Genomic DNA, 19809 nt, shown 5'->3' on the forward strand with positions numbered 1-19809 from the left:
AAACTGTCGTCAATCTATTAATTCCTACGATCAATATGGCTAATGTCTTTATTTCAAATAGCAATTGACGTTACTAATTTACGCAGGACGTATAATTTTTACGGATAATCGTGGTGTAAAAGTCAAGGATCGCAAACATTTAGCAGTGCCATAGTTCTAAATAAAAAAGAAAACGAGATGTGGCAGGTTTTATATTATATTTAATGTCGTTTACGTTTGCATTACGAGAGATTGGTGCCTTTCTTTTATTTAAATATATAAATAGTTCATTTGAATACGATTGACGAGACCTCAATTCCCACCGCAGACGTATAAATCGAGGCAATACGCTTGTTTAAAAGATATCTCAAAGACTTTTAAGCAACTTCTGAGAAAATATAAGACGTCTTTATATCTTTTAGACACTTATCCTGTCTGAGAAGTAGAATGCGTTCGCCAATGAATTAAAGATATTGAAAAGATTTGTTCTGCATCATAATAATATTGAGAAAAATATTATTAGCTCCTTCACATTACAATCATTTGAATAGTATTTACATTATAATCAGTTGAATAATAGATGCAATTGATTGGAAAAGGAAAGATCGTTTAGGATCATGAAAGCATCAATTGTACAATTCTTCGTGTCGCGATATTTTTCCATGTAACATATTGCTATGTATAGAGATGTACTGAGAGAACTGTCGAAAAAAAAAAAATCAAAATTGTGCAATGATGACAAATTATCAAAATAAAAATTGATAATTAATATTCCAGATAATACGTATGTTTTTCAGATGTTTTTAAGACATACATGTTATTTGGAATAACAAGATAAAACGAGTCCGATATCTATTAAATATGAGTTTATTAAGAATAATATATTCTGCAATATCGGCGTACCTGTATTAAATAAATATAAAAATCACATAAATTTCTAATTATTAGCCAGCCAATAGCATCATTAGGAGTATATTTTGTCTTTCTTTCTGTTTTTCTTTCGTTTATTTTCTTACACATACAATCGAGTCACGCAGTGTTTCCTGCGATGTAGAAAGTTTCTTAGGAAAAATATACATGTCTACATATTGCTACCTCTTTCTCGATGACTCGATGATCGATGGTCGCAGACTCGCTAGTCTCTTGCGTAGAGCATCAGAAAATAAAGTATTTATTAATAAAAACTGCACTTACATAGAGTACATTCAGTCTAAAACACGATTAACTCGTGAGAAATGGCGTAATTGGATTCATAAGAGAAGTAATAGCATTCTTTTAAAAGTTGATTTAAAAAATTATACATAATTAGACATTCGAAAAAAACAATATCAAAAGAACGATTTTGCACGTAGCACTTCTACAATGTATTATTTACATTATCTCTTGATACGCCAATACTCTTGAGTTAATTTTTACGATTTGTAATATTTGACTATATCAGCACACATCGTATCCTTTCGAAAAAGGAGATCGATATACACGCATTATTCTTAATAAATTTGATTTCATTTTTTTGCACACACACTAAACGAGAAGAATTCATTGTATCCGTCTAAGTTGCTCGTTGGCGAGGAAATAAAATAAAGTAATACATAGTGATTTGAAACGGCATACATGGTACAAGCTTGTACAAAATTGTTTTTTTATGTAAACCTCATAATTCGGTGCAGTTGCCATATTAAGTAAAGCAAGAAGCATACCTTTTTCACGTACATATTAAATTATGATGCAATATGTATTACCACAATGACATATAAATACAATCTGCACAAAGTAAAAAGCACGTAGTGAACTAGTTTGGAGTGATAATTCCCTGTAAGAAATTATACCTAAGGCTACGCAAAATAAAATATTAATTAACACATATGTATAATTAATTTGGTCTGAAGTTAAATTTACATATACATATAAAATTAATATATATATAATTTCAAAATATATAAATTAATTTCAAATCATAATATGAACCGGCATAGTATTTAAATAATATCATAAATATAGTCCCTCTAACTTTTAAAGCAATCCAATTGCATTAAATTTTCTTTACTTAAATAAAAATAGCAACAAATACTTAAGTAATAGATACGCTATGCTATTAGATAAATAAGTAAAACATATGTCGAAATCCTAATTAAATAGAAAATTAATCTTTATTTTTTAATTTAATTTATTTAATATGTATATTGTATAAGGAACAGAGATTACCCCTTTTTGTTTTACTGACGTTCACGTTATTACTTTACTCTTTTTCTCGTCATAAAGATGAAAGTAATCGCACACTCGTAAAGGCACTTTTAACCTGATGTGTACAACAGTTATTTCATTATTGTTCGTCTATACGATAATATTTACATATAACAACTCATACACACATTTCTAATTTTAAAAATTTCTAATTTTAATTACTGAATTATATATAATAAATATATATAATAAAGTTAACGATTTCAAATTTGAGAAATTTAAATTTGAGAAATTTAAATTTGAAAAATTATTCAACAAAATTATAATATTACATATTATTATTATACATAATTATCATAATTTTATAGCAACATTTATTGTGAGATATAAATTTTGGAATCAATGTGGCAGAAACTTTGTCTGTCAGATGCGATTTATAATATTATTACCTTATACCTTTGCATTAGAAAACAATGCCAGTTTAACAAATGCATATATACTATTATGATGTTACTTTTTATTAAAACATTAAAAAAGATAGTTTAAACAGAGTTGACGCGCTTTTTTATACTATATAACAAAAAGTTAATAGACGTTCCAAAATGGAGCACAGCCACTATGCATATTAGAAAATACTAAACAAAAGACCACTATAATTGTTTTAAATTCTTTAAAACTAAAAAAGAATCGTCTCTGAAGGTCAATCGATTAAAAAAATTGTAAATAAGGAATACACGTAGTGCTGTAACTCCACAATTTTCATTTTTTCAATTGATTTCTCCAGTTTTAATATCATCATATGTCGGTGGCATAAAAAACGAAGAGACAATATGATTAATGTGTTTTACAGATAAAAAATATATTCCCGTAGAGACATGTATCGATTGTACGAAAGCTGTACATTCTATGGTACGGATGGTCAGAGAATGTGAACTTATGCACTCTTTCGAGTATGTATGTACACGCGCATACAAAGAACTTAGTCCAATTTATCAGAGACCAGTGGAAATCTGACTATTCTCAATTGTCGGCCGTAGTCGCAAACGACACTGTCCCTCAGTGCCAGCATTTGCTTAACGAAAATGCAACTATCATTATGACCCAATCTCACTTCTCGCACGGGTTCGCCCATTCTTACGTCCCACACTACTAATGATCCCTGAAGAATAATAAGAACAATATTAAGATTCAGATCGATTACTTTTGTCGATCGATAAGCATTCGAAAGAATATCATTTGTATACCTGATTACTGGTTATGAGGAGGTGATGCGTTAACATCACTAATTGTAAACTGTAAGCAGCTTTATGTGCCGGTAAAGTGTGTAACAAGTGTCCTTGAAAACGTTCCCAGACACATAGTTTCTCGTCCGTTCCAATACTTATAACATACGATACCGCACAAGTGATAGCGGCTACAGCACCATCGTGGGCTTGAATGCTATACATGCATGCTCCTGCAAAAGTATTATTGAAAAATCAGAGATGTAACAGTCACGATAAAGTGTAAGTTATATTTGAGATTTTCGTGCAAAGATGTTACCTGTTAGAAGATCCCACACGCATAGCAATCCATCTTGAGACCCACTGCCAGATGTGTTGGGACTTATTCTGTCGATAAATAGGCACGATATCGGGCCGCAATGCCCGTGAAGCGTGTACAAAGGCAGTTGATCTTCTAGCCTGAATAAGATAAATATATAAGAAAAATTCTCAGGCATTGTTCGTTTGACTGTACGTACCTGTACACTTTCAAGGTGTGATCTTGACTTCCCGTTAGTACGCGTCCACCTTCGCTATCCAAGACGGTGATCGCTTGTTGATGCGCTCTGTGACAGCCAATTTTCATGCAACGCAAGTCTTCCTCCGTTTGCATACTATTATTTAGGTCCATGGGTGAACCAGCACTTCCCGTTCGCACGTGTGCTGAAATATGACGGATAATTAGATCCGCAGATGTCTAATACAATAAAAAGGAATAAAATGCACCCTTATTCGCGATGCAATACAATATCGTGTAATATTTACACAATGCAGGAATAATCTGCCATATTTAAATTAAAATTAACGATATTTTAAAGTTCATTTACTTCTTCTGTAAGACGTGAAACGGCAATCAATCTGCTGGCCTTCACTCTCGAGTTGTAAGAAGTCGACAGTTCCATTCAATTTAGCCGCCACTACTCTGCTACCAACGAGTCTAACGGCCGAAATTCCAAGTCCCGATCCGTCATCAAAGAGACACTGAATTGAGGAAGAATAAGATTGTTAAATGTCTGTTAAATATGCTTGTTTAGTATTTCGCGGCTCACCTTAAATCTACCTGTTGTACCCTCCCAGAATTCTAGACTACCATTAGCGCATCCTACTACTATGAGATTTTCCTGATAATCCATACACCAAATCGCTGATATTCCGTGCGATGTCTGTATCGTGCGATCAGTATTTATAGAGGATGTGCTGCCTAAGTTGTTTAATCTTCCAGGAGGGACGTTATCTCTAGTTTCTGATTTTTGCATCTCCTCGATCGATTTGTTGTGTTGCTCCATTAAGGTTTTATATCGCTCGCCAAAGTCGAAACCTTGATCGTAATTCTTTTGCGAGGGCGTATATTTTATGGAGGAGAATTTCATATTGATCTCCGGTTTCAAATCTGGCAGATCGTAAGCGCTGTCCAAGCTGCGACGAAACAGCTTCTGCTTATTGTCACTGCCGAGCTCGTTGATTTGATAATCATAATCTAATGCGTTTCCCATAGATCGTCGTTTGTGAGTGTTATTATTATTGTAACTAGTAGCCCTTTGCATATTGTATGTGTGAGATAATCTTCCCTGATGTGTCGCAGAGGCCGGCGAGTAAAATCCCAGCGATTGTGCGGCTTCCATTTCCCCCCTGGAAGGTGGAGAGCCACTTTCATAATCTGACATCAATTCATCGGTGTCCATCGACGTCGAATTCAAGTTTTTCTGCGGGCTGCTAAAGAATTGTCGTCTGTCGATATGTGCGAGTTGCTCGCCGGATGTCGAGTCCCATATCCTGATGTGTCCGGCTAGACACGTGCTAGCGATGGTATTACTGTCGGTCGCGATGCACTCGACTTCTTGACTGTGTCCTTCCAAAACCAAGGGCACCGCCTCCAGCACTAACTGAGTAACGGAATCGTGCGTTTTTTCCTGCTGGTGCCAGCTCGCCCGCCACTCCGCGTAATTTCTAGAGCAAATGCAACGGTAAAGCACAACCATCGTGTAAGCGACCACTATCACGCTAATAAGACACAGCACGGCGGCCAAAAATATCTCCATCGGACTCGACGGTACAAAAGGCGCGTCTGCATTAAATGCTCGACCCTCTGATCTGGACGGCACCTCCATATCTAAAAATAAAGATGGGCGTAAAAGTCGGTGACTAATGTAACGAACAACCAATTTTTGGCAAATTTTTATGAACAAACCGGAAAAGTCTAAAGGATCGAGCGCGGCGGTAGCGAGGATCTGCCATTGAAAATGTTGAACGTCATTCGGATTGCTAATTTGTATCGCTACTTGTGGGCTCACGGCATGCGATAATTTTATAGTTGGAAGTATAGTCACTCGTCCACCAGCAATCGACACGTTGTACATCGAGAGAATCGAAGACCAATGGTACAGCGATAAGCTGTTCCATGGTGGAAAATCCACAGGCTTTAGCTTGTTCAATTCTTCGGTCGCATTGTTAGTTAAATCCTGAAAAAAAAAAAAATTATTTTCTTTAAATATGTAGATAGTGAAGAAAATAAAAATGTTATTAATATAGCATATTAATAAATAATATAATTACAATTAAAATTATAATAATAATATAATATAATATAATAATATAATTATAATTAAAATTATAAATATAATTACAATGTACGAAGTAATTACAATTTGAAAAGAATAAAGTTTACCTGTTCGTTCAAATTATCGGGCACTATAGTTGCGGATGACACGGATATAGGTGTCACCGTATTTAGCTCAACATAATTGCTCAACAATTGCGGCTTATCTATAGTATATCCGTCAATATCGCTTTCCGGCTTCAGTGTCTCGCTAAGGTGTATCACATGCTCGATAATACCGGAATTGTTGATGGTCACGCTGATCCATACGACCATCCCTACCATAAACGCGCGCTGAAAGATCCGCGTTCGCGCCCAGAAGTGCACCAATCTCAAACGTTTCGGAATTTTGCCCAGCGTGTGCGTATTCTGCGTATTCGGAGCGATGACGTTGGTCGGACCGGCCGATAGACCGTTCAATCGCGGATGAGACTTAGAGCGGAATATATGAGGTTTTCTATTGGTGATAGTAGTAGTGAATTGTTGCCTGCGTAATGTTGGAATATGCGATATGTGAAATTTCGAGTTCTCGTTAGACAGCTCCGTTCGTCTGATGTCGATTGCCAGGATAGGCGAGAAGAATACCATTTGCAGAAAGAAGTCGGTCATTAATCCGACAATGGCAAATATGCAAAATTCTTGAATAGCGTACACAAAGGTGAACAATCCGACAGTGAGAATCGTCATTTCCATCAATAGATTCTTTGTAATAGACCAGCCTTCCTTCGATAAGGCTTGAGCGACGCGTATCTTCACGTCCAGATGAGCGGGTGTGCTTACGACACTTTTGGTCAACACCTGAACGTTCTCGAGGCCGAAAATTATTACCAAGTACGGAAACACTTTGGCGCTCATATTCACAGTCCAACCGAAAAAGAAACACAAGCCCATGGTCATGGACAGCGAACCCATCACCGTCACTGCAGCACTAAACGCAATACCGATTTTAGACTTTACCAATTCTATCTTTCGCACTTGGAAGTATTCGTAGAAAAATAAGGCGAGGAAAGTCATCATCAGTGGGAAGAATTCACTGTAATTAAATTCACCGGGATAAAAAATATTTAACATCTCATCGTGCGTATCCACATTCGTGATATTGTCGACATTTTGATGAAGATGGTAAAAAGTCCTTAATCGATGTTGTAATCCCTTGATAAATCTAGAATGATGAATAAAATATACATTATTATACATTTATGTAATGAAATAAAATCGTGAATACTTAAATACTTACTCGTGATCGTATTCTCTCAAATAAATGGTCACAGCGTATTGAAGAATTCTCTGACGAATTCGAGCAGGATATCTTTTTACTCCTGTCTCTTTTAAACTCATTCCAAACATTATTTCTGCAAGACTTATTTTACCCCTCTGAAAATTCTATAAACATAAAAAGATAGGAACAAATCAATTATTTTTATTACTGTAAGAATAAATTAGAATATATTACCGTAAGAATAATATAATAAGATAAATTTTTTTATTTATTACATCTCACTTGCAGTAAAAGATGATGAATACGAATCGTTATCCATTAGACTGCTATTATCTTATACAGAATATTTTATTTCTAAGATCGTATATATTTTACCTGATATGAAAATATAGTATTGATGAGATTTGTATCTTGAGAAAATAATTCTAAGCTTTGTTGCCAGAGATTTGCAGGCGACAGGACAAGACAGTTGTATTCCGGTAAAACTTCTGGTTTCTTGCCATTTCTTTTCTTCACCGCTTCAATGTGCAAACATACTTGGCCGAGTGTTTTCAATCTAAGAATCAAAACAAATATCAATTTTTGTTTCTATATATATCCATTTGTTTTATTTATCACTTGCATTGCAAGTCTCTTGGCTTACAATGTGATAACGAAAGCACTTACGTTTCTGGGTGTTGATAATTCTGTATGATCTCCAAGAGATTGAACACTTCGTAGAGAGGCCCTCTGAAGGCATCCATCAATGTTAGGTCTTCGCTCCACGGCATCACACCAACTCTTAGCACTACTTGTTGAACGTACAATACTGATGTTTCTGTGCCGTTGACTGGTATGACAGTGTTGTTTATTATAGTTTTCGGAGCATTGCCCGGCATGGGCAAATTCAGGAGCGGATAACTGCAACAATGAGGATTTTAGATATTATTTCATAATTCTGAAACGCGCATGAAAATGAAGAATAACTCACCAGCATACTAGCAACCCCGATATTGCGACCGAGAGCAAGATTATAGGATGGGAAGAGCAGAGTAGGCCATGGGCATAATAAAGCCCCGCCACCCTGTCCGGCAGACTGCGAGACATTTCACCTACGTCTTTTTCCTAAGCGACATCCCTTGATTATAGGCGATCTTATCACCGTTTGTAACTGACCTAGCAACACCCAATAACATTCATATCGATACGGCGAACGTAACGCATGACATTGTAAAATATCGCTACGCGGTTAGGGAAATTAGAGCAAAAAGACACTGCATATTTTTTTCCGATTATCGCTATCATTGCGCAATTAGCATATATCGTATTAAAATTAACTCATTCCTGACGACTCGGCACTGCCGCGAAAGTAATGCGATAACGAAATAAGGAAAGTGATCAGTTGACTCTCATTAGCGAGGCGTTCGCACGCGAGTTTACGTTACAGATCATTCACTTACAGCATTCCTTAATCATCTTGCTTCATCGTCGAGAACGTTCTTCGCTATTGCGTTATCCAAGACGAGGAAGAGAGGCAGATATCGACCGCGTGGTTGCGATACATCAAAACTCTCCACGATCACTCGCGAGCTCTCGTCGCACACTCAAGTCTCGCACTTCGCGAAATAAACTGCAGCAAAATATCGGAAAGATCGAACACGTGAACGTGATACGAAGCGCGAAGCGGCGAAAAACGACGCAGAAGAAAGCGTGTTACGTATGTACATGCGTACGTAGCGCACGACCACATAAGGCCCGAAGATTATTGGAGGTTATGTTCGACGTTGACACAGTCGACCGTGTCCACGGCTGGTTCTTGCGGCGCATTAGAAGCGCATTAGAGATTACGCCGGGAGCACTGTTGGGGATCGATTTCACGATACACTTACATGAAACGTTGCACCCGCACGTGCTGTCGATCACGCGTCATCACGACTCGCTAGTTGAGCGAGCGAGCGAGCGGACAGTGAAATCTCCACACGAAGGAGAAGCGAACGAATACGATAAGTATTAATCTTAACGTGCAATGACGACGATGGTTATCAGTTATTCGGCGCACGCGTTATTCTATGTATTTCATACGCAATAAATCGGCACGTCGTCGGCCGCTTCGGCCACGGCTTCAATTCCGTAGTACACTGGCCGATTGAATTTAAGTCGTGCTCTCGCGCAGACGAGTGTTAATTTATTTTTAAGCGAGAGCCTCGGTCGAGCCCCTGTCTTACGACCAATCGCAGGTGTGCGAGCGGCATGCACGACGGCACGTTGCTGAGCCACCAAATGCACGTGGCCAACAAAAGGAGAAAAAGAATCACACGCTGAAGAAAAAGAAAAAAAGAGTATTGCTGGAAAGAAGTACGTCGTGTAACTAACCACGACCGCGCGTCGGTCGTGCGTACACGAGCCGAGTTGTGCGATTAGCTAATCCGTGATTCGATCGCATGCATAATCGAAGGCTCGGATGTCAGAAAAGTTTACCCCTTTACATAATGCAGGAGAGTAGAAACAATTGTCCGAGACTTGGAGATTTTTTTGCAAATGCAATGCTTTTTGCAAACTTTTGCAAATGTAAATGCATTGAACGGACTTGCAATGGAAATTTATATTGTGAGAGATTATTGATTATATAATTTTCTATTTTAATTAAAATATGAATTTATAATTAAAAGAAATATAAAATAAATAAAATATCAAAAAACTTAAGTCATAAATTTTAATAATGAATTGATGGTGATTTAAATAATGAATAGATTAGATTAGAATTTAAATATTGATAAGAAAAATCATATTGCATGTGAAACAGGAAATGGTTCTGATGTATTTTCCAATGCTTACGAAAAAGTCACGAGTAAATGTGCTGCATGTAGTTTTTTTTTTAAAGAGAGAGAGAGAGAGAGAGAGAATTCTTAAAAACTCTACTACTATTTATTTGTTGAATGCATAATCGAGAAGATCTGAATGCTGTATGAATTTCATTTTTTAAATAATACAAAATCAAGTTTTAGAAAACTTCAAAGTACCAAAGATAATATTACAAAAAAAATGTTACAAATGTCACATTTACAAAACTCAAGATAATTTATAGCTGTCAGCTAACATTTCAACTTCGTTCTTATTTTTTTTCTTGTGTAAATTTTCTTTATTTTTGTATGCTTTATTTTTGTATGCTTTAACTCTCACGAATATGATTGAGATGATAGAGAACCATAAAAATAAATTTTATGGTAATAAATATACGAATACTAAAGTATGTTAATATTACGAGTCTTGTATTTTTTCTTTTAATGCGTTTTTAGTAATAATTTGCATATACATTTATGGTAAGTATATACATCTAAAAAAAGATGCGAGGCCATGTTAATGCTCAGTAATATTGAAGTTTGTAAATAATGCAGTATGTATATGCTTCATTCTTCGATTTACTTTACACGCGCAAGGCGAGCTTTACTCTGTGTAGTTACAGACCGTGCGCGGCCTATTATCCCGCGACTGACGTGTCTAATTGCATCAATTGCGTAATAAATGGAAATTAGGCTGTAAATGGTCAATATCGTTCAAGAGTCAATCGTCTGCAAGCGTGCACGCGATTTTAGAGCTCGAATTGGTACACGTATTGAATTATGAGAGTCGCGTTTTATGAACAAATTATTTGTATTTTTTAAAAAAGCTTATATTAATATTTCGAAATGTAATCAATTTATGAATAGTTAAAACAATTTACTGGCAATAGATGTTAAAATAGTTTCGTCAATTAATCTCTATTAGATTGAAATCAACATTAATGCATAAGAGATAAAAATAATGCAAAGCGAATATGATTTCTATTCATTTTCCTTTATTCAATCAAGTATCAATTATCGGATCTTCCGTCTCTCATATTCTTACTTAATTTCTTTTCTTATAATTAATTGTTCAATGCTAGAACTATTTTATGCACTTAGGAGTTTTATTAGATTTCAAAATATTAATACTTTCTCTCTTAACTAATTAACATTTTCTCCTTTTGCTTCTTCCTATCTTTTCACTAACATTATTATCTTAATTACTTTCAAAGAGGAAACTGTTACACAGATACATAAATAGAATGTATTTATCTGTCTGTAGAATGCGCATACAAAGATATTTAGAATTGAAAATACATGAGCTACGTAAGCTGCACACTTATTTATACACTTCTAGTTTATTTTGCGAACACTAAATGCATGACTTAATTGATCTGCGATTTAAAATTACAGATTATAAAATTTTTCACGTTTGCTACGAGTACAGAAATAGCTATTAATTCTGTAGAATCGTCAAATATTTTTTAAAAATTACAAAATTTACTTATTATTGCATCCACTATTGCGATGTTTTTGCCCATGTTTAATTTTCGATGATAAATTAATCACATTTAACAATGGAAGAGGAATTTCATAACGCAGAATTGTGGAGGGGAGTGTATGCATCATCCGCTTATGTTTGCATAATTTGCACATAATTTCTTGCGAAATTGCGTAGTGGACGCGATGACGCTAAGGAAATAATATTAACAACGGGCCATTCATTCGCACATTCTGTTACTTTACTTTATTACTTAGGAGTATTACTACATCGTGTGTTATCGAGAAATATTGTCGAACAGTCTTTAATTTTTAAACAGACTTAAAACCTTGACCATTGAGTTCTCATCCGGTGGACTGACATGAGTCGCGAAAAGATAGATATCTTCAGATAGTAAATATTCATATATTTTTATTTAGTTATCAATTTAGTCATCAATATTTTTAGAATATTGACATCATCATTGTGAGATAATTGAAATCAGATTATATAATAATGATATATAATAATGAATGGAGAGAAAGTGATTGAGAGAGAAAGAAAGAGACATAATTTAGTAGTTTTTATCTCTTCATTATCTATCATTATTTTTATCTCTTATGCATTAATGTTGATTTCAATCTAATGGAGATTAATTAACGAAACTATTTTAACATCTATTGTCAGTAAATTGTTTTAACTATTTATAAATTGATTACATTTCGAAATATTAATATAAGTTAGTTATACAAATATTTGATAAAAATTAATAAAGTAAAGATTGGAATACTGATTTTCACTAAATTTCACATTTTTAGTATATGAACATTACAAAATATGGATATAATGTAAATATAAATAAAAATCTGTTGCTTAGGGACACACAATTTCTTCTCGATAAAGATAATGGCAATAATCAATGACGATAACATCGATATACGCATTGATGATTGCATTAGACGCATGTGTTGCCGTCGTTCGGGCGCTCCAAAATCAAGCGAAGTTATAACGCTGTAACGTTTATCGCCAAAGTCTTCTTGGGGTCTAGAAGGTCTCATCGGCGGCTTTCATTATAACGGTAAACCAGTAAAATTTTATGCTGTTTCCTTAATGAAGCTTCGTCCTTAGATAACGGCAGCCGATATCCGCGAGCACAGGCGCTTAGGCGATGTAGGCAAATGGGGCTTATAATAAAATCGCCTCGATAAATATTAATGATACCGGTAGCGTTGCGCCGGCTGCTGTTAGTTAGTTAGAGCTCGATGGCTTCTATCTGCCATAAAATCGATACCTGACGTCCTCGATTAGCTCGAAACTCGGATTTAATTCTTGACCGACGCAAAATTTCTCGCATGTTAAATAAATCCCGTGTGTGTTTGAATGAAAAATAGTATGAAAGTCTGTTTGCCTGTTTCTTATGCAAATGTAATCGTTATGTAGAAAAACAGTTTGTTTTCAATATATTTGTCGTGCCTACACGGTGTCTCGAAATTTCCGATGAAAATATTACTATGAAATATGTGTTTTTCATTTCTATTTTAAATTTCGACCACCTCGTATTGTATGAGTGTGTCTGTGTGGAATTAAATTGTTAATTATTCAGCACTGTTGTGTGAAATGGATCAAATTATCTTAGCATTTCTATACAGAAATAGAAAAATTTATTTGCGCCTATTTATTTCATCGCGCTGTTATTTCTATTTCAATCAATTTTATGTTGCGCATCCAATTGCTTCTGACACTTTGCCAAAAATATTTGGCTCATTTTTCCTCTTTAATGCATAAAGAGATACATATGTATGATAATAATGTTGCCAAAAAAAAAAGAAAAAACGAATGTTAAATATTGAAAAATTGTAACAAACGCTGGCGTTTCTCCAGGAAAGAGATCTGCTGCAAAATAAAAAATTCTTGTGTTAAATTTAAGATGTGACACCGGTGTGTGTTCCGGAGAATACATCCTCGGGGTATAATCTTATATTAATTTTAAAACGAAATTCGCATCTCATGAAAATTCGCTGTCTCCTGTGACACAGACGCATCCGTCTTCCTTGTGATTTCCTCCGACTTCTGCCCGAAACCTTTTTCTCTCCGCTTGTGTACATTCGACTCGCGTCCCTCGCTCGCACGTCTTCCTAATCGAAATTGATGCAACGGCGTCTCCGAGAGATGATGGATGGCTTGCCGACGAACAGCAGAGATTCGAGGAGCTTAAACGTCCTTGCAAATTATTTTTCTAACTTAGAGGAAGTTGCCGTTGAAGTTGGGCAGACTTTCTCACAGTTTTTAATTTTTCAAATATCTTTGAAAGTTCTCCGAAGGTTGTAGAAGGGTAAAAGCGTATATGTGTATGGTGTAATACTCTCGGTGCTCATTAAGAACGGTTTTTAAATAGTTTCCAATAGATACTTAAAATAAGAAGAAAGAGAGAGAGAGAGAGAGAGAGAGAAAATACAATTAAACCGCAAAGATTGCAATTAATATTTCCAAAAAGGTTATCCGAATGATGAAAATACTTTGCTGATAAACATTACGTGAACTTTCCCTAAAAAATATCGCGGCGAGTTAATTTCCGGCTCGTGAATCGGCTCGGTGGAGATCGATGCGGCACGAGGAGGGTGGCGGGCGCGATATTACGAAACCGCCTTCAGAAGTTTGATAAGCTTCCACAGAGCTCGACGCTTGATGGAGTGGACTTATACGTCTTCGGCGTTTTGCACGGAGAAACGATCCGCCAAACGAAACAGCGCGTATGTCTCTATTCGCTTCTCGGGACAGAAGCGGAAGTGAGGATAAGCGGGGGCGGTGGGTCGGGAGGTGGTGGTTCGTTTATCGTGCGGCCAGAATGGCAATTTATCTTACCGACAAGACGGACCGATGGTACTAGTCCCTTGGATATAAATGACACCGCCTCTCGCGAAGATCTTCCACGGAATTCCGCGGCGCGCGACAGAGGGAAAGGAAAATCTACCGTTTCCATGTAAGCAACGTCGCGCTAGAGTACATTTTCAATTTCTCGTATATTAAGGGCTTGCGAGCTCTTCTTCGCTTATGATGTTTAAAGTACATTCTCAATTTCTTAAAGCACCTTAAGGTCTCGTATCTGGGATCCTTGACGTCAGAAGCGAGGAAAATTGCACGCGGTATTCTTACGACTTACGTCCACATCGATAACTTTTACTCAATTTAATTGTAAGCGAAGCTGAAAGCTAAGTGTATTAATTCACTGTAAAGGTAAATATTTAAAAGGTAAATATTTGAAGCAAATTTTTGCCAAACCTAAATGCACAACGTAAATTAAATTAAATACATAGAACAATAAATAGAAGAAAGAAACGTTAATATCTTCCACGCTTTAAAAAGAAGGCAATAAAATTTACGTTCGATTGAAAAATTAATTTTGATCATTTTCGAAGAACAGTAACGACAAAAAGTATAATTATGATTAAAATTTATTTATACACGTACAAGCAAAGACATTAAGAAGTCGAAAAGACGTCGTCGTCGATGTCGACGTATTAAAGAGAAAAATAGACGGTAACGCCGGGGAGAAAATCATAGCATCTCTGTATGTTCTAACTGGGTGCTCTCCGCTTTGCGAAACTTTGAGAATGGCCCGCGTTCGTATCCCACTTCATTCACCCATCCACTCTGCCCGGCTACGATCATCCCGGGGCAATATATCTTGTATACGGATGGCACATTGCCGCGGCGCTCGCGGAGAGTTCGCGTTTCGGAGTTTCCATCCAGTCCGCGAGAAGAGACGCTTCGTCTTCCTTTGCACCGGCTTGAACTTTATTATTGGTAAACAAGCTCGTCTCTCTCGTTCTTTTTCATCCATTTCCACCTTCGCCAACATATATATTCTGACGACCATGATGGTCCGCGCTATCGTTTTTTTTTCCTCCATCGATGGATGTGTTCGGGAACTTCGGGATTAAATCTTAAAACACACTATTCGCACGAGGATTACGATTGATTAGAGTAGATATTGCGAAATTTCATTCCAAACAGTCTGCGCAATTAATAAATGCGCTAGATAGTTTATCTTTGCCAATACGAACGACTTAATTAATTATTAATTAATTTCAGAACGGAACTGGCGATCAGTCAGCTTGTAAACTACGGATTAATGTAAATTACAAGTATAATCCCAACGCGCGCGCGGTTAAGCGTACACCTGTGCGAATTTAATTAGAATTAAATTTGAAATCAGATTTTGCAGAGAGAGTAGAGAGGGATACATGAGAAACTTGTTTATTTGGATAAAAATATTGAGTTTAGACCTCCGAATGTGTGTAAAATGTAATAATTTTTGGAATTTCTCGCGTTATTTTATACCTGAGTAAAAGATAAATTTTTATTCAATGTTATCGATTTCATTAACGTTGCTTTAGGTGTGAAATAATCTTCGCTCTTCCAGCAGAACACTTGAACGAACGCCAGCGACGAACTTTTTCAATATAACTTTCTTGCTTGCGCTTAGGAGGGACTTTGTCTTTTCGTAGTTAGTGAAACGGCCGACTCATTGTTTTAAGTTTGTTTTAAGTTTGCGTTTATACCGAAAGTAAAAGCTATCTTATCGCGTAGAAACATTTTATGTATACACAGACAAAATATAAGGCATATGCTCTTTACATTAATATCTTGCATCGAATATTGTCTATATAATATTATTTTTAAGATAATATAATTTTTTTAAGACAATATTATTATTTCTTATTTTTTTCTTCAAAATTTGTAATTTTGGAGTTGGTATTCAGTCGAATAAATTCTCTTCGTTGTGAACACGCCGGCAACGTTATTTTAGATGTTCACAGGCGCTTAAAAGCACACGCGTCGTCTATCTCGGTCGCGCTATTCCCTCCTCTCGTCTTCATCGTCCACGTAATTGATGAAACCGGAGTCATCGCGCTGCTGAAGTAGAGAGACGGATTTTCATCCAGCGCCGCGCGAGTTGGAGGAAAGAAAAGCGATATCCTTCCGCGCGCGCGAAAGACGGTGCGTTCCAACGAGAAAAGTTTCTCTCCAGACGCGCGTTTATTAAAACTATCTTCTCGCCCCCCTCCTTTTCTCTTCCTTACCGCTGTATACACAGCAAGACTGATACTAATAACATCACGGTCCCGACATGGAGCCAAAGACTCACTTTTTGCAGTACGCAAAGATCTCGTGTGTAATATGCCGGTGCGCGATAGTTAACTTCTACATTGAAACTTGGTACATTTAGCAAATTGCAACTATATCTTTTAATATCGGGGTGGTTACAAAACACAGATGATTTAAAATCTTAATTAGTAGAATTATGAGTGTTGAAAAATTTATATAAAATTATTCTCCCAAATAACGCAATTTATCTCGCGATTATGTTACATTTTAATTAATGATATAATTCGGGAATGTCCTTTATCACGCGGTGGACTTTATATTCATGGTATCAGCGTAATTGTGATATAGAAAAGGCAGTTTTCCTTTCAAATGCTACGTTTATGCTGGAAGCACTTTCACTTCTTTGCGGTCTAACGAGATTCTCAATTATTTCCCGGCATTGTTCTCGCACTAATTACCTAATGTAAAAGCACCGACGTATGAAAAGAGGCGACGAAAATCGCACGACATAACTGTATGATTTGTGCGAATTTTATTTCTATATTTGTTTGAGCGATTTAATCTTCTCTGGACAAAAATATCAAACAGTAATTCTTCATGAATAAAACATTATAAACATAGAAATTGAATCATTTAATCGAAACTTAAAATCTTCAATAGATTTTAAGTTTTTCTAAAGATTTATTAACAATCTTGTTTTCCACATAGTTAATATTTTAGAAATAAACTACCGGCTGACGATAAGAAAAATTATTCGATAACAATCAATCGAAGAGGAATTGTAATGGTACGATTATTCATACGAGAAATCAAATCTTCGTATTTCTTTGAAAACAATCTTCTGAAAAAAGTTTCGATCAACTCGCTTGACTTGTAACGGCGGGTTAAGATTTATAAATATTCATAACCAACAGCTAAGCGGCGCTCGTTTTCTCGAGCTTTCCTTGCCACAGTCAATCTCGGCAAGGAAAGTCACCGTTTTCTTTTGAATATCTTTGAATAAATTCCGTGATCTTTCCCAATTCGCGCGAATTCAGCTACAGTACGCGTATTTTTTTTTCAGCAAGAAAATGGAAAAATTATTCATTAACTTTCAGATAGTCGTAGATATTTTTCGGAATACTGGAAATTTTATTTGAAGGAAAAGCTCTTAGTACGTTTTAGTAAAAAGTTCATTTTTGTACTCAAATTTATAATTATAATTTTTTCAATATAAATTTTCTATAAAAAGTAAAAGATATCAGATATTAAAATATGTTTTATCTTTTATATTTTAATAAGTATTTTGTAAATAAGAATCTCGTCGAAATTGAAATGGAATTGGAATTTAATTTTAGTAAATAAACATACAAGAAGTATATATGTATATAACTACAATAAAAATGTTAGAAATATTTAATATTAGATATAACAATTAATTAAAATTTAAGTTTTAATATAAAATTCTTTTTAAGTAATTTTTCAAATTTAAATGAATTTGAAGTTTCTGCTCGAGCGTGAATGTCAATATTCATTTTGATTAGAATCGATTTTCTACTTATTCACGAGGTGTCGGAATCATTCCGATTGTTTCGGAATTCGAATGTCTATAACGGGATAAATGACAAAAATGGAATTATTCCAATCGAAAACGCTTTCGAATAGATACGTAATAGCTGTTCAGGTTTTTTTTTTAATCGCGCTTCTAACATTAGTAAGAGGAATCGTCGGGACTACGAAAAGGCCGTGCTCCAAGGCGGTAAACGGAGTACCATTACGAGTGTCAGGTTCACGAATGAGCTGACGAAGTATCTCGACGGGTGGGCGAATGGAAACTCCGTCCTCAGTGAAAAAGGAAATTGAATCGATTGTAATTAAAACTTGTATAACGAAGGCACAGAGTTCATTTCAGTTGTCGCGACGAGACAGCGGAAATCCCATTTTTCCGCCTACATCAAGCTGAATTGTCGTGCGAAAGATAAACGTGTGTTTTATAAATTAGTATAATTATAATTTTTCATCTTACCGAAAGCACAAAATACAGGAATGTATTTATATTTCAACAAGTGTTTTTCTTCCAATAAACAACTTGTTTGTATTTTTATTTTTTTAAATGTAATCCAAGTTGAATGCAGGCTGAGTGCAAAGTGAATTTTTTACAATTATTGATCTGTATAAAATAGACGGATGAGTATAAATCGCAAAACAATTCGTTAAAATTAATATGAAATAATTACTTCAAGAAATTAAATTAAATTAACGATATTGAAATGGAGCAAAATATTATCAGATAGACAAATTAGCGACATGCGTTTCTATAAACGTCTTCTTCACAATTTCACGTAATGTAATCGTGATAAGTACTTCTGTGCGGTTTTATCTGAATCGGCGATATATAAAAGACTCGAGAGGGGACTTAAGCATCGTTGAGGGTGGAATATGTAAATTAAGCTGCTTCGCGCAACGAGGGTCTCCTCGCAATTTTCTTGATTCTGCGTTTGCAGTCCTCATCTTATTACGGATTCAATTATACGGTCAGCAGGCGGTATCGGCACGAGCGGGCACTTATCGTCGCGAGGAATATTGCATACTCGTCATTAATGAGAGTTACGCGCGATAGACAAGGAACGGTATTGATTAACGTTTAGCTGAAATATTCCTGCCGCTTTTACGATATTATGCTCGTTTATTAATATTTCCTGAAAAAAATTTCTACTAACTTTCCTCCTAATTCGCGTCGATATACGAGCATCGGATCAGTATTGATCGATGTAACATTTTTATAAAAACTCCTCTCTTATTCGCCTTTTTATTTATCTCTCGTAATAATATTGCAGCGAAATACTGACCTAGTATATTAATTATTACACAGTACGCTAGTTACTTATTAATTTATATATTACACATGCAGTTTGAGGGAAAACACAATGTTAAATACGGATTATTATCCCACGCGCAATGACAAATTTGATCGGTGTGCTACATACTGTATGATAGTGTCGCGTAATTATGACAATTTATAAGGAAATTGCGTATAATTATTCATGCGTTATTAACTTTGGGAAGATGCATGCAACAGAGAATTACACAAAATTTCATTCAGCCAAATTTTGCAAATGATTCTTGACAATATTTTACTTTATTAATTTGATTGTGAAATTTCCGGAACTCCTTAATCATATAATTGAATTATTTGTTTA

The 19809-nt window shown here is 35.6% G+C and overlaps 1 protein-coding gene across 2 annotated transcripts; it reads right to left on the reverse strand.

The window, feature by feature from the left end:
* Window positions 1–830: 830 nt before the first annotated feature.
* Window positions 831–9686, reverse strand: SCAP (SREBP cleavage activating protein). 2 transcript variants are annotated; one of them, XM_012371078.2, is made up of 13 exons: window positions 8680–9686; window positions 8211–8390; window positions 7907–8140; window positions 7616–7796; window positions 7259–7404; window positions 6091–7183; window positions 5614–5884; window positions 4475–5535; window positions 4253–4406; window positions 3905–4088; window positions 3706–3845; window positions 3408–3619; window positions 831–3322 (listed from the first exon to the last, which is right to left on the reverse strand). In XM_012371078.2, the coding sequence occupies exons 2-13, from the start codon at window positions 8324–8326 to the stop codon at window positions 3143–3145; spliced, it is 3972 nt and encodes a 1323-aa protein (XP_012226501.1). In that variant the 5' UTR covers window positions 8327–8390; window positions 8680–9686; the 3' UTR covers window positions 831–3142. The 2 variants fall into 2 exon arrangements, with proteins under 2 accessions (XP_012226501.1, XP_012226500.1); XM_012371077.2 differs by having other exon boundaries at window positions 8211–8395.
* Between the last annotated feature and the right edge of the window lie 10123 nt (window positions 9687–19809).

The sequence above is a fragment of the Linepithema humile genome, chromosome 1 (assembly GCF_040581485.1).
Source record: "Linepithema humile isolate Giens D197 chromosome 1, Lhum_UNIL_v1.0, whole genome shotgun sequence".
In the NCBI taxonomy this organism is placed as follows: domain Eukaryota; kingdom Metazoa; phylum Arthropoda; class Insecta; order Hymenoptera; family Formicidae; genus Linepithema; species Linepithema humile.